A 13,480-nucleotide genomic window follows, 5' to 3' on the forward strand; every position below is an offset into this window, starting at 1 on the left:
ATTTCTTCAAAAACTCATCCAAGAAATAAATAGAAAAAACTATTTCGAAAAGAAATCGCCCTGTAAAGTAAACGTTACCAAACGCCCTTCGTTTCCAAACGAAATGAAAATGGAACATTTTTTCGTGACATTTATACTGAAATTGAAAATCGAAACCAAACTGGTCTTAAAACTCTTGAACAAAAATCTCACGGACAGGACTTCCTGCCGAAGAAAAGGGAGAAAAAAGAAAAAAATTCCCGCTCGCTCTCCTCCTTCTTTCTTCTCCTTCCTTCTCCCGTCGTCTTCCTCACTCCGACTGTCCTCCTCCTCCTCCTCCTCCCCCGAGAAAGATGCCGCCTTTGCCTCTCGAAACCATACCCAGGAAGCGATTCCTAGGGTTCCTCATCTGGCAGTCCATACCCACCGCGCTCCTCTTCTTCCTCTCCAAGGCCGCCGCCTCCGCTCTCGCCCCCGCCGCCGCTGCCGCTCCTCCCCCCCGCCGCGGTGGCAGGGCGGCGTCGATCCTCGGCTTCTTGCTTTGCTTCGTCGCCTTCGAGCTCTCGCAGCTCCTGTCCTCCGCCTCCCTCTCCTTCCTCTCCGCCCCGCGGCCCGATCGCCCCGCCTCGCCCCTCGAGCTCGCCCTCGGGCTCGTCCGGTCGGCGGTCGGGTCGCGGCCGGCGCCGCCCGAGCTGCGGCGGCGAGCTAGGGCTTCGCTGGCCATCGCGACGTTCGTGGCGGCGTGCGCGGTGTCGAGCTTCTTGTCGGCGGCGGCGGTGTGCTGGGGGGTGAGCTCGGGGGATTCGATTGGGAGAGTGGTGGGGTTTAGAGGTTTCGTGGTTGGGCTGTTGTACGGGGCGTTGTATGTTTATAAGCGCAGATGGGTATTGGAGTTTCCCATTGTTCAGGTTGGTCAAGAATCATTTTGCTGTTAAAAGTCTGGATTGGTTCTTGATGGTTAGCCTCAAATTTGTTGTGTTAAGTTTAGTGTTGTATGCAACGTGTTACCTCACTGCCTTTCTTGTTCATCCTTTATATGGTTTCAATGTGTAATTCCTGTGTTAGTTGGAAAAGAAAATCATTACCACAATTTATAAGATAAGTTTCTGGTTAAGTTTCTAAACTGCAGAAGTAGTCGACTGATGAATATAATCATGGGACGGCACACCAGGAATCGTAGATGGGAGCACAGGTGAACTTATAGAATGTCAATGTGGAGGGATATAAGTGCACTCTCATAGTCTGCAGAAAATTGTTGTGATGTAAGATCATTATCGATTAGTTTTCTTGAGACACACTAATGAGTTGCAGACACATTAAATTAATGCCGCGGTCGTGAAGAATGAATGCAATTACCTCTCTGTCGGCGAGGGAGCAAAATAGCCTAAATTTGTTGCCAGCTAATGAAAGAGGTTATTGTAAGTATGTAGAGATCTACCTCTGGGATGGGCGGAAATATATCGGTCAAACTATCAAGAGTATTTTGTATTGTTAGTTCTTATGCGGTCTCCTTTGGAGTTTATGCATGGCATGCGATAAGCATATATACCAAAAAGGCACTTAATAATAATTCTTTTTGGGTGCCACTGCTAACTAGTGGAGAAAGTTTCATGTTCCGTGCACGATTACTCCAGACCAGGGGGAACATGTTCACATGGCTGCACACACGAGCAGTGGCCATAGGCTACATTTAGTTGCAGTGTGGCTGACCTTTCGGTTGGGGAGGTTTGAAACAGCAACTTCATAGTTTTTGCATCAAGTTTCTACCTTATTTTGCATGGAAGATAGTGATTGCTTCAAGTGTAAAATTATGGAAAATTTAAACTGCAAACTTCCAAATAATCTGATGCTGATGTGGCTTTTGAATTGGCTGGCAGAGTTTTTGTTTGCTCAAGTTAACTTTAAGTGGGACCCTAGATAAGTGATTGCAACCTGTTCTGTGAAACATATGATCAGAGTGGTTTACTAAAGGTGCCTTGGTGAATTGGGAGGATCTGCAAGTAGAATTGCGGAATTTATCAGTTTATCTATTACAGAATCTTCATTTCCTTATGTTACTTAGTAGGTTGGTTTCTCTATATTTTTGTAAGTATTATACATGATTTCTGACATTGATTTCTACCAAACAGCGGACACTATACTTCAGCTTCAAGATGGGATTGCCTTCTGCTGCCAGAAATGCTTTTAAATTTTCTGGCGCTGCCTATGTATTTTCATCTCTGCTGTTAGCATTTCTTCCTGATCATCACTATGTTCAGACTAGCATGGGAAGATTCTTGCTTGAGCAAATTATCTTTTACATGGGGACTCTTGCTGTTTTCCTTTGCTGGGAATTGAGTCATCATTTGCACCAGGTGAGTGCTTGTTGCTATAGGAAATGCGGTTGCATATTGTATGTAAGGTGTGTATATGTTAATTTCCTTTTTGATAGATGTAAAATATGTGTACACTTTGCTTCACTATCTATCTTATGGAATGGCTCTCCAAATCCTTGATCTAGTTACTGTAGAACTGAAATTTTTTACTTCACAGGCACATAAGACTTCTCATATTGTGTTCTGTTTCCGGATTTGTTTTTAGCCATAAATTTCTACAAAAATAAAACATGAAGTGACTGAAGACAAGTTAGGGTTTTATGCGGCTAAATCTAATCAGTTAATTCACGTTGACAATCATTAATCTGTTTTCATCTATTATGTTTGACGTTTGACCTTTTGGCTATATATTCTGGAAAAATAAAAAAGCTTTTTTGAACCAAGAACCGGCATTCTATATGAGCAACCACCATGTGCAAGCCTCAAACTAATCTTTTTCAATTTTAATAAGCAGTCGAGTTTTATGTGATCTTTTAGAACCCTTTTCCTTTAATTAGTGCCAAGAAGATGTTAGATCGGTAGACCTTTTCTTTTTAAGCTTTGGTCATGAGGAATTTATTTTCTTTTATAGAAAACAGCTCGGAGAAGATAAATCTCTGAGTAAGAAGAGTTGGTTGGTAGCTTCCAGCTGAAGTAGATGAAAGACTGCTGAAGCCCTTGTGGCTTAGTGGCATCTTAGATTATTAAAGATGAAGGCAAGGGTTAAAACCTTAAAACCTCTGTGCCTAAGTTTCTTAGGAGAAAACTGTTGGTCTGTTGACGGTTGCAAAAGGAAAGAGATTTTTTTTTTGTTCTGGTTTATTCATGTACTAAGTTGAATGATCATGTTTTGTTGTCGTAATCAATATATGCTTTCTTGTGTCTTTTCTTCATGTGGCAGAGGATTTGCTGGAGTTGCCTCATCTGTATCGCTGAGCCGTTTCCTCATTTACATGTCTCCTTGCCAAACCTGTTAGCTTTATCTGATTTCCTTTTGTCTGATATCTTTCGTGTGGCTTCAGGTCTTACATACAAAGAGGTTCATATTTGCTCCCCCAAGAGGATCGGCTGCAGCAGAAACAAATCCAAGCGAACCACTTCTTGCAGCCTTGGAGGAAAGTCACCCAAGTTCTCTTGTTCACTATCTTGCTTATCTTGATCTCTGCATGGTTAGTGAGAATAATGTGGATACTTGGCGGCGAGCTGCTTTCTTTGAAGAAACTGGTGACACTTACAAAAGAGTTATAGCTGTATGCCTGAGGCCTTTGGAAAAGCTTGCATCAAAATTAGCTGAAGGTCTAGAAACTTCTGCTGATAAAAGCTACCCACTTTCAAATCAGTTACTCTCCCCTACCGACCTTCAGCTAGATTCATCTTGCTATGAACCACTAAATCATTATCAGGTATGGCAAACTATCCGTCCTGGTCGCCTTTTGCTTCCCGCACTTGTTCTGGTGTTTGTATAGTGTGCAATTATCATTTTGTACTTCATTTGCAGAACGTTACAGATAGTACTGTAGCATGGGTTTTTTTTTTGTCATGCTTAAACCTGACATTCTGGAAATCAATGACATTGTTCTGTTTTGCAGTTCACATTTGTGACATGAGCGTTGTTTGAAAGCACCTTTGTTTGCAAATCAATCCACTGTATATATCAGCCATGCTTATATTCTTGGCTGTTAAATGCCCCTTCATGTCTCCTTTAGCTATTAAATGCATGTGCCATTGGACAAATGCATTCTCTGTCATGTACCGATCTGGAGAATGTACTAGTGAAATGACATGCGTGTTATCAATGGGTTTGAGTGCTAGTCGTCTCTCTTTTTTTCCTCTTTTTGGTTGCTTTGGCTTTGCTAGTAGTCACCACCCTGTCAAACTTAGTAATCTATTTATCTTTTTCAGTAATCTCAGTTGTTAACTTGCGGATCGAGATTTGATGTGTACTGAAAAGGAGAAAAAAAAGAGAGAGGGGGGGGAGTGGTTATGGTGTGTGTTTTACTCTCCCAAGAGAGCTTCTGGAGCAATAGTTAGAAGATGGAAAGCCGAAAGATAGGACTTATGCTTTACATATTCGAGTGCCTATGCCAGTAGAGAGTCTAAACAACTTGAGCTTCTTTCTCAACGGAGGTTGCCATGTGACTTGACTGTCATTTTTAACTAGATGTAGCAAAGAAATTAAAATTATATAGCTGAATCATGATGACTTATAGTTCTAATGACTCAATGTTTTGTATATTCTTGATTTCGTACAGTTGTATGCGTGGGGTGCCAGAGCTGCTGCCTCTCTGACCGTGCACTCACACAAGGAGGACAGATACGGTGTTGCTCAGCTTTCTGGCAGCAATGCTGCTGTTTTATCTAACCTATTGTCTTGCCTACTCGCCGTTGAATCATTCATGGGGAAGAGGACCCACTTGCAATCCCAGCACCACTTTATGGGAGCCGGTGGTATTAAATGGGCGACTCCAAATGCTGGAAGGAGATATTTTCCGTCCAGTACTGTGGGTAAGAAAAGAGGTTCTCCTCTGCATTCAAAAGCATATGCTATTGCTGATGTTCTTAGGACATCCATATACCAAATAGTGTCTGCCTTCCATGACGAAATGCTTGCCAGTGCCAAGTCTGGCATTCTTGAAAAGGATTGGACCATCAATTCAAAGCCTCCATTTGGCACTCGCGATCTCCTCTTGCAGAAATTGCGTCTCTTCTTGGATTTTCGGGCTAGCTAACTGTCTCTGAGACTTCCCTCATTGTATGTCCAACTGTCTCTTTTTGCCTCTTGTATCATTTGAGCACTCTGAAGAGTCAAGACGCCACAGGATGTAATTTTGTCGAGAGATAAATATATAAGCATTCATTAGGGTGAGAGAATGTTTGCATGCTTACTCCAAGTATATGCTGTGTTAGCTAAATAGTAGTACTTCACTGGGATGCTGTCTGATTACTGGATTGGCTCTGAACATAGGCCTCTTGGAATGTCTGTTGGTTAGGTTTCATGTACAATCTTGGAAGTGAGTGAACACTTGAGTTTTTCATCAGACGCCATTCAGACCTGAATTCTAATGTAGAAAGATGGAGGGAACTGAACCTATTCTTGAGCCATCCATTGGCTCCAGTAGTTTGCTTTAAATTGCATCAATAACTCATCATGCCTTGTAAGATTCTAGCATGTGGTCTCTTTCTAGGAGAGGGCAAGAAAAGATTCGTCAATTTTGTCAAACATAAGATGTGGCCACAAGCTTCTTGTCCATCTATTGTCATTTTCAAATATCTCCACTCACTATTATTTGTCTATCAAGTGGCATATACGTCCTTCCCATTGAAGAAGCACCCGTCCCACCTTGTGTCCTGCATGGGAAGAGCACCCACAATCAGCTTTTTTCCTGGTTCACGTCATTAGTTGCGAAATTGGATGAGGGTTCATGTTTTATATCCCTAAAGAATCATGTTAAGTAGCACATATTCCGTTTAGGAGCAACTTAGCACGATCCTATCGGGTATGTATGGTATCATAGTGCGTCAGGAGTTCTTTACCTTTTGATGAGGTGTCCGGTCCGAGTCCACCATTCGATGGGAGCCGCTTCCACGCATCCGACTGCTTACTGCGAGTCCTGTTCATATAGGATCAATTACACGTGGAAACGATGTCAAACCGGTTAGTTTCGACTTTACCGAATTTCCAGGATGAGAAATAGTGGGACAAACAGAAGATCTTTCGCATGAAGCTGAGGTCACTCCAACCTCTTCCTCCACGGATGGTGGGGGATGAGCAGAAACTTCATGATCCTCAAGAGAAGACGTGGACATCATCCTCTCCTCGGAATCCTGAAGAAGCGAAAGACCTCGAAAATAAATTATGGCCCGCCCGTCAGCATTAGGAGTCTTGCTCGGATTGTCACCACTTAAAAAAAAAGATGCTTTAGGCGATTTAGTGCCTTAATACGTGCGCCGCTTTACATTATTGTGATAGGAGAACAACACAATCATCACCACACCAGTTTCGCATACAGGGTAAACCACGCTCCCAACTTTGCTGTGGAGAACGGTGTTCAATTTTCAAGTTTCAACACTACTTATAAATGATGCCATTGTATTGCATTGTGCGTACTTAAACATGTACGGATGATTTAGGTAAACCAATTGGAAAACTGTATGATTATCTAGTCGAGTGTAGCCTAGCTTCACAAAAGATCGACCTTAGGGACCGTTGAACCGGAGTTATTAGCCGGCATAATTTCTACCGTGACGATGAAACTGGGATTTGAAGTTCTCTCTTATGCTATGTTTGGGAGAGAGGGCCAGGGAATTTTGAGAGAAAATATACGAAATTTCAAATTTTTTTCTCATCTTTCTTATAAAAATCTCGATTATTTTTCCCATTTTCCACCCAAAATTTCATTGTTCCATTTTCCTTCATATCTCAGAAGTAGCATTAACGTCAACATCTTAGACAGTGACATCGTCTGGCCTTCAGAGACTCGAAACTTCCAATTAGATTAGAGAAATTCTTCTGTTTCCTTGCACTTGCATTAAAGTGCATAATGAAGCAAAGTGATGGAGCACTTAGCATTTGGAAGATGGTTTCCTGTGACTAAAAAGATAGTGCTTAAAGGCGGGGCGTTTCCCTTTAGCCTCGTTGGCAGTTTGCACTCAGCACATTGGTCGGTCACGTCCCCTGGATTGTAATGAAATATGAGATACCTTAGGCTCTTGAACTGGGGTTTTGTGTTAAGCATGGATGATAGTGAAGTTAATTAGGCTTAACCTACAATTATGTCATGTCATTATATGCAGGATAGGTGATGTTAATACTCTCAGACTGCTAATCCAAACTGTTAAAATATGTCTCGAGTTTCAGCCCGTTGAACAAACCCGACCAGAATTAAATCGTGTGTAAACCGAGAAAGTTGAAAGCCGGGTCTTGCATATCGGAAAATTACTTCAGACTTGATGTTGGCTTCGATATTTTGGCATTGGACTCCAAGATTGGAATTATCGTGAAAGAAAGTCTATTATTGACTCGTTACCACTCGTGTCAGAGAATGAAAAAATATATATACAAGAAAAGATTCACTTCCCTGCTTCTTGAAATCACGGTCAAGAAAAGGAAAGTCCAAGGGGGCTTTCTTCTTTGACTTGGTTAACATGGGGGCAAGAAAGAAATAAAAGATATGGATATGTTTCCTTGGTGAAGCAGGTTTTGATATTTGCCCTATCAGAGTCAGACTTGGTTTCAAGTGGGTATATCTATAAATCCCCATGGGTCAGGGAACACTTCTTTTAACGGAGTGGAGAAGTGCCGTTTTAAGCGAGTGTGTGGCTTAAATCTTATGGTAAGATTTGTGTATATTTCCTTTATGAGATTGATATATTATTTTCAAAAGGTTAAGGTTTATGATGCATGCTTTAACATATGCCGGACCTTCTTCTATGTAATGGACATAGAATCAAAGGGAAGATGCAGAATCTGGCTGATCTAAGTTTTAGCATATTCATCCCCTTGCCTTAACTTCGTCCCCTCCAACAATGGAAGATGAAGAAGCACAACGACTTGTGCACATGAACATCAACCTGGCACGGAGCGAATCGCTGCCGCCTGTGAAGCTTGAGCTAACCGTGGATGAAGTCGTGGAAGAATACGTCGGGTCGCTCGGGTTCTCGCAGCTGCTGCACGTGTTCTTGGTGTCGCTCGCGTGGATATTTGACTCCCAGAGCGCACTGGTCACGATCTTCACCGACGCCCAGCCGTCGGCTTGGAGGTGCAAATCGCCGGGTTCGTGTATCGATGCCGGCGGAGACGAAGGTGCCCTCACTTCGGTTTGTCAATTCGAGCCAGGGACTTGGGAGTGGGTTGGTGGCAACACCAGCTCGGTGATCGCCGAATGGGGTCTCATTTGCGACCGCAAGTTCCTCGCCGCCGTACCTGCCTCTCTCTTCTTTGTCGGCTCTTTGTTAGGTACATTTGATTGATGAACATGTTCACAAAGTCATATGCTTTTCCACTACTCAAAAGTACATTTCTGATGGGTTTCATTTCGAATCGCGATTCGGTTTTTCGTTCGCAGGATCCGCTGTTTATGGCCACTTGGCCGACGCGCAGCTAGGCCGGAAGAGAACCGTGCGAATTGCCTGCGTCTTGACGACATTGACCTCTTTCCTCACCTCTCTTTCACCGGATGTATGGACGTATGCCTTCCTCCGCTTCGCCAATGGCTTCGCTCGATCGGGAATCGGCATTTGCTGTCTTGTCCTTTCCACAGAAGCCGTCGGCCGCAAATGGCGCGGGCAAGTCGGGCAATACGGCTTCTTCTTCTTCACCGCCGGGTTCCTTTCTCTCCCCTTGATCGCTTATCCGACGAGAAGTTGTTGGAGGGACTTGTACAAGATAATATCCTTCTTTCCCCTGCTCTATTGCTGTCTCTTGGTCCCTTTTGTTTCCGAGTCGCCGCGCTGGCTTCTCATCAAGGGGCGCGACGGAGAAGCGCTCGACGTGTTGAAGAAGTTCGCAAGGCTCAATGGGAAGAAGCTGCCCTCAAATCTAGTCCTTTCCAATCCGTCTCCCCCGAAAACGATCGGCAAAGACGAGGGCGGAGGAGGATCAATGGCAGCTGAACCAGAAGAGAGCCTGTGGAGGACCAAATGGGCTGCTCAAAGAATGATCCTGGTCATGTCAGCCGGTTTCGGGCTCGGGTTCGTCTACTTAGGCATTCAATTAAATGTCGAGAACCTCAACTTCAATCTTTACTTCACAGTGGCCCTCAACGCGATGATGGAAATCCCCGCGGTCTTCATTGGGAGCGTGCTCTTGAGCTTCATGAACCGCCGCCTGCTCTTCTCGCAGTCTGCCTTCATAGCCGGAGTCTTGTGCATCCTCTGCGTCTTCTTTTCTCGAGAGAACCGCGGGAGCGGCGACGCGGATAAACAGGACGGGAGCGGGAGCGGGAGCTGGGCACAACTCATCATCGAAGGGGTGGGGTTCATGGCCGCTTCCACGGCGTTCGACGTGATTTACATCTACTGCGTCGAGCTGTTCCCCACCAATGTGAGGAACTTCGCCGTGTCCATGCTGCGCCAAGCCCTCATGTTGGGGGCCTCGATAGCGCCTCTGCTGGTCGCGGTGGGCCGACTGAGCCCATCCTTCTCTTTCCTCGTGTTCGGCTCGCTGTCCATCTTCAGCGGGGTCTTGAGCCTCTGGCTTCCTGAGACTAGGAATGCTCCTCTCTACGAGACCCTGAAACAGCAAGAAGAGGAGGAAAGCCTGAGCTGCGCATCCGATGATTCGGGCTTTGAGCTCGGAAAGGAGGTCAGAAGTTGATAGCCCGCTGGCGATATGATCATGCGACGGCTTCAATTTGCACGACAGTGTATGAATAGAAACTGAAAAGACCGTGCACACCAGATGACCAGAATCAGATGCCTACAAAGTGTAAAATATTTGATCGTTGTTTCATGTTGCAACTTCATTTAGGTTTGAAGATCCAAGCGTTAGCGTGATTGTGAAGATGTTCAGGTAAACTGAGGTGCGAATAGCTATCGGAAAATGTACACATTGTATTGGATTGCGATTGTTGTGATTACAAAGCTGAATTGTCGACAAGACTTGATTGATTCTGCAGGGCACATTTCGAAATACTAGAGGCAGAGTGTCAAATACTTAACAGTTTCTTCACTCTGCTTCGAAGGCGGCGACATTTTCGAAATTAGCTCTCCGGAGCTTCACCGGCCAAACAAACTCTGCCGCCTGCATAACTACCATAACCAAGTGTCTGAAGCCCGAAAAGAAGGGCATATCACGTCTCTCGTGGAGGTCAGAAGTTTGACGTTTAATGTGGTCCGAGATTTAATTTTGAGTGAGGATATCCGTAGAAGGGAATCTGGTGAACTTGTATCTACTACTTTAGAACATTAAAATAGAGGAAGAACTAGTACACGTGTTAGCAAAAGTAGTATAAACTCGAATAGACGAAGTTAGTCTAGGACTGGTGGTGTTGACTGTTGGAGTTGTGGTAAGAAGGGGCATCTTAGAATGGATTGTTTTAAGCTGAAAAAAGACAAGGGTAAGAGAATTAGAGTTGAGTCTGCAGATGATATCGCAGCTATAGCTGATGGTAATTCGGATAATGCTAATTATGTCTTATCCATCACTAATATTCGTCGTTTGATGGATGGATTATGGATTATGGTTGTTCTTTTCACGCTACACCAAACAGAAACTGGTTCACTACGTATCAATGCATTGATAGTAGTAAAGTAAAATTGGAAAACAACTTTGAGTGCGATGTTAGAATCAAAATGCATGATTATACTGTGAGGACCCTTACTGGAGTGAGGCATATTCCAGAGTTGAAGAAAAACTTGATTTCCTTGAGTGCACTGAATTCAGCTGGGTGTCGGTATTCTTTAGAATGTGGAATTTTGAAAATTATTCGAGGTGCTTTGGTGATAATTAAAGGAATCAAGCACAACGGCCTGTATGAGCTTCAGGGTGAGACAATGATAAATTTCCCTGTAGAGATGTAAGATGTATTTGTCTGAATTATGGCATATGCGTTTAGGGAACATTAACGAGAGAAGCCTAAAGGTTCTAAGTGAAAAGAATTTACTATGTGGCTATGTTGCTAACGAACTTAATGTATGCAGGTGTTGTGATTTAAATCAACAGCCGAAAGTGCAATTCGGTGCGATTGTCAAAGAAACCACGAAAATTGCTGAATTGATTTACTTGAATGTTTGCTGGTTGTCGCAGTTTCCTTCGAGGAAGAGTGATAGATTTGTGTTAATAGTTATTGATGACTATTCGAGAAAGAATTGGGTGTTTGTGCTTAGACACAAGTTTGAGATCAAGCAATTGAGAGTTTTGATCGAAAAGGAGATTGATAAGACGATCAAGCACGTGCGGACTCACAATAGCATGGAGTTTTGCTCGGAGCTGTTAAATGAATTATGCATGAAGGCATAGTGAGACACCGCATTAGTGCCAGTGAACCATAACATGTTGCAGAGTTGATGAGCATAACATTATTAGAGACGGCCCATGAAATGCTCTCTAGTGCTGGTATGGCTAGAAGATTCCTGGAGAATGTGCTTAGTACGGCGAGCTACCTAAAAAATAGATCACATTGATTGCAATTGGATATCGGACTCCCGAAAAAGTGTGGTCAAGTAACGTTGCTGATTATTCTATTTTTAGAATATTTAGTTGCCCATGTTATATTCAAGTAAATTACGGTAAACTCGATGGAAGGGCAAGAAAATGCATGTTCCTAGGTTATGTACAAGGTGAGCAGGGTTATCGGTTGTGGTGACCGGAATTAAATTAACCTGTTATCAATAGAGAAGTTACATTTGATGAGTCTGCAGTATTTCTGGCTAGGAGTGATTATACAAGTGCTTATACGGATCTGAATGGTATTTAGCTTGAGTGGAATTGTAACCAAAAACTCCTGAGGTAGCGAGTACTAGTGAAGTAATTGACACATATGATGCTTATAACGAGGTAGAGCCTGAAAAGCCAATGGTTGCTGTAACTGCTAATATTGATAATGTGCGTGTTCAATCTCCTAACAAGTATTAATGCAATGATTGTTTTGCTTTATCTGTGGTAAAGGAGGTTGTATCGAAAAATCATTGTGGAGTAGTTAAAAGTATAAGCGGAGTTGGCATTCTAATGAGGTCTACGGTCATGGCGAAATTCAAGCAAGACTTGGACTTGGAAGATGTCTGTGACGGTCGAGCCTAGCGGGGTTATGAGAGAGTAACAGTAGAGTTTGAATTTTTTGCGAAACGATCGTGATTTGATTTAAACGTTGAGCCGAGGTGAAGATTATTAAAGCATATCTCGAATTTAAGCCCGTTGAAAAAATCATACCCGAATTAAATTATGTATAAAGCGAGAAAGTTGAAACCCAAGTCTTGCATATTCGAAAATTACTTCTGATTTGACGTTGGCTTTAATATTTTGGTATTGGACTCCAAGATTGGAATCATAAAGTCTATCGTTGACTTGTTGCCACTTGTGTTAGAGAACGAAAAAACAGATGTACAGGAAAAGATTCACTTTCCTGCTTCTTGAAATCAGGGTCAGGAAAAGAAAAGTCCAAGTGAGCTTTCTTCTTTGACTCGGTTAACGTGGGTGCAAGAAAGATATAAAAGATACGGATATCTTTCTTTGGTGAAGTCAGTTTTGATGATGCCCTGGTGGAGTCAGACTTGGTTTCACGGGGGTCTATTTATAAATACCCATGGGTCAGATAACACTTCCTTTGACGGAGCGGAGAAGCGCCGTTTTAAGCGCGTGCTTGGCATAGGTTATCCCCGTGGGTTTGTTTGTGAAATACACAAAGAATTCAAGTATTGAAGTCGATTAAATCTTGTGATAAGATATATACGTATATTTCTTTCGTGAGATTGAAATATTATTTTGGGAGGAATTGTGAAGCTAAACACTGTGTGAGTTATTGGATGTAATTAGGGCCGGAAAACACTCTGAAAGTGCTTAAGTGACTCGAGTGTGGTTGTAATCTCCGCTATATCGATTAATCTATAGTGGAATTTGTTGCTACTCTTCCCATGGATGTAAATTATTATGACCGAACCACGTAAATCTAGTGTTCAATTTATTTTATTCTGTCAATTTTACCGTTCAATCGCTTGCTTTCGCAACACAAACAAACTATGTTTTCGCCACTCATTTCGGTTCTTGTGTCTTACTCTTGTATTGTTTGCGAGTTAGTCTTGTGCGTCTGGGATTTATCTATTTAAGATAGTCAACTTCATCGTAAAAAAGTCTTGTCTCGTTAGGTCACACGCGTCTATAGTTTTCAGTTAAAATTTTCATTTTTTTTTTATCATAACACTAAATAGCCGAGTATTTTGATTTGACTTCTCACCAAATATCTTAACTCTCATTGTGGAAGACATACGAATTAGGGGTGTCAACACGGAATAGTATACCCGAATTGGAACACGAACCGACCCGACTAGACCCGACCAGATGTTTCGGGTATTTTCGGGCATTTTCGGGCCAGGTCTACTTCATGGTCGAGGATTAGCTAAGCAAATGGGTATCACAATGGTTTCGGTTCTGTTCGTGTTTATGAACACGAACCGAACCGAAACACATATTTTTATTTTTATTTTTACAACCG

The 13,480-nt window shown here is 42.8% G+C and overlaps 2 protein-coding genes across 2 annotated transcripts; both read left to right on the top strand.

Annotated features, from left to right (window-relative positions):
* Positions 1-240: 240 nt before the first annotated feature.
* Positions 241-5,624, top strand: LOC115690228 (uncharacterized). Its single transcript, XM_030616502.2, has 4 exons — positions 241-887; positions 2,109-2,333; positions 3,356-3,736; positions 4,586-5,624. The coding sequence occupies exons 1-4, from the start codon at positions 333-335 to the stop codon at positions 5,060-5,062; spliced, it is 1,638 nt and encodes a 545-aa protein (XP_030472362.2). The 5' UTR covers positions 241-332; the 3' UTR covers positions 5,063-5,624.
* A 2,131-nt stretch (positions 5,625-7,755) lies between these two features.
* Positions 7,756-10,269, top strand: LOC115666911 (organic cation/carnitine transporter 1-like). The gene is made up of 2 exons (XM_056314695.1): positions 7,756-8,289; positions 8,399-10,269. Exons 1-2 carry the CDS (start codon positions 7,860-7,862, stop codon positions 9,646-9,648), a joined length of 1,680 nt encoding a protein of 559 aa, XP_056170670.1. The 5' UTR covers positions 7,756-7,859; the 3' UTR covers positions 9,649-10,269.
* Positions 10,270-13,480: the final 3,211 nt, after the last annotated feature.

Source organism: Syzygium oleosum, unplaced genomic scaffold (assembly GCF_021117445.2).
Source record: "Syzygium oleosum isolate NSW1041296 unplaced genomic scaffold, Sole_v2.1 Sole_v2.09, whole genome shotgun sequence".
NCBI classification, from domain to species: Eukaryota; Viridiplantae; Streptophyta; class Magnoliopsida; order Myrtales; family Myrtaceae; genus Syzygium; species Syzygium oleosum.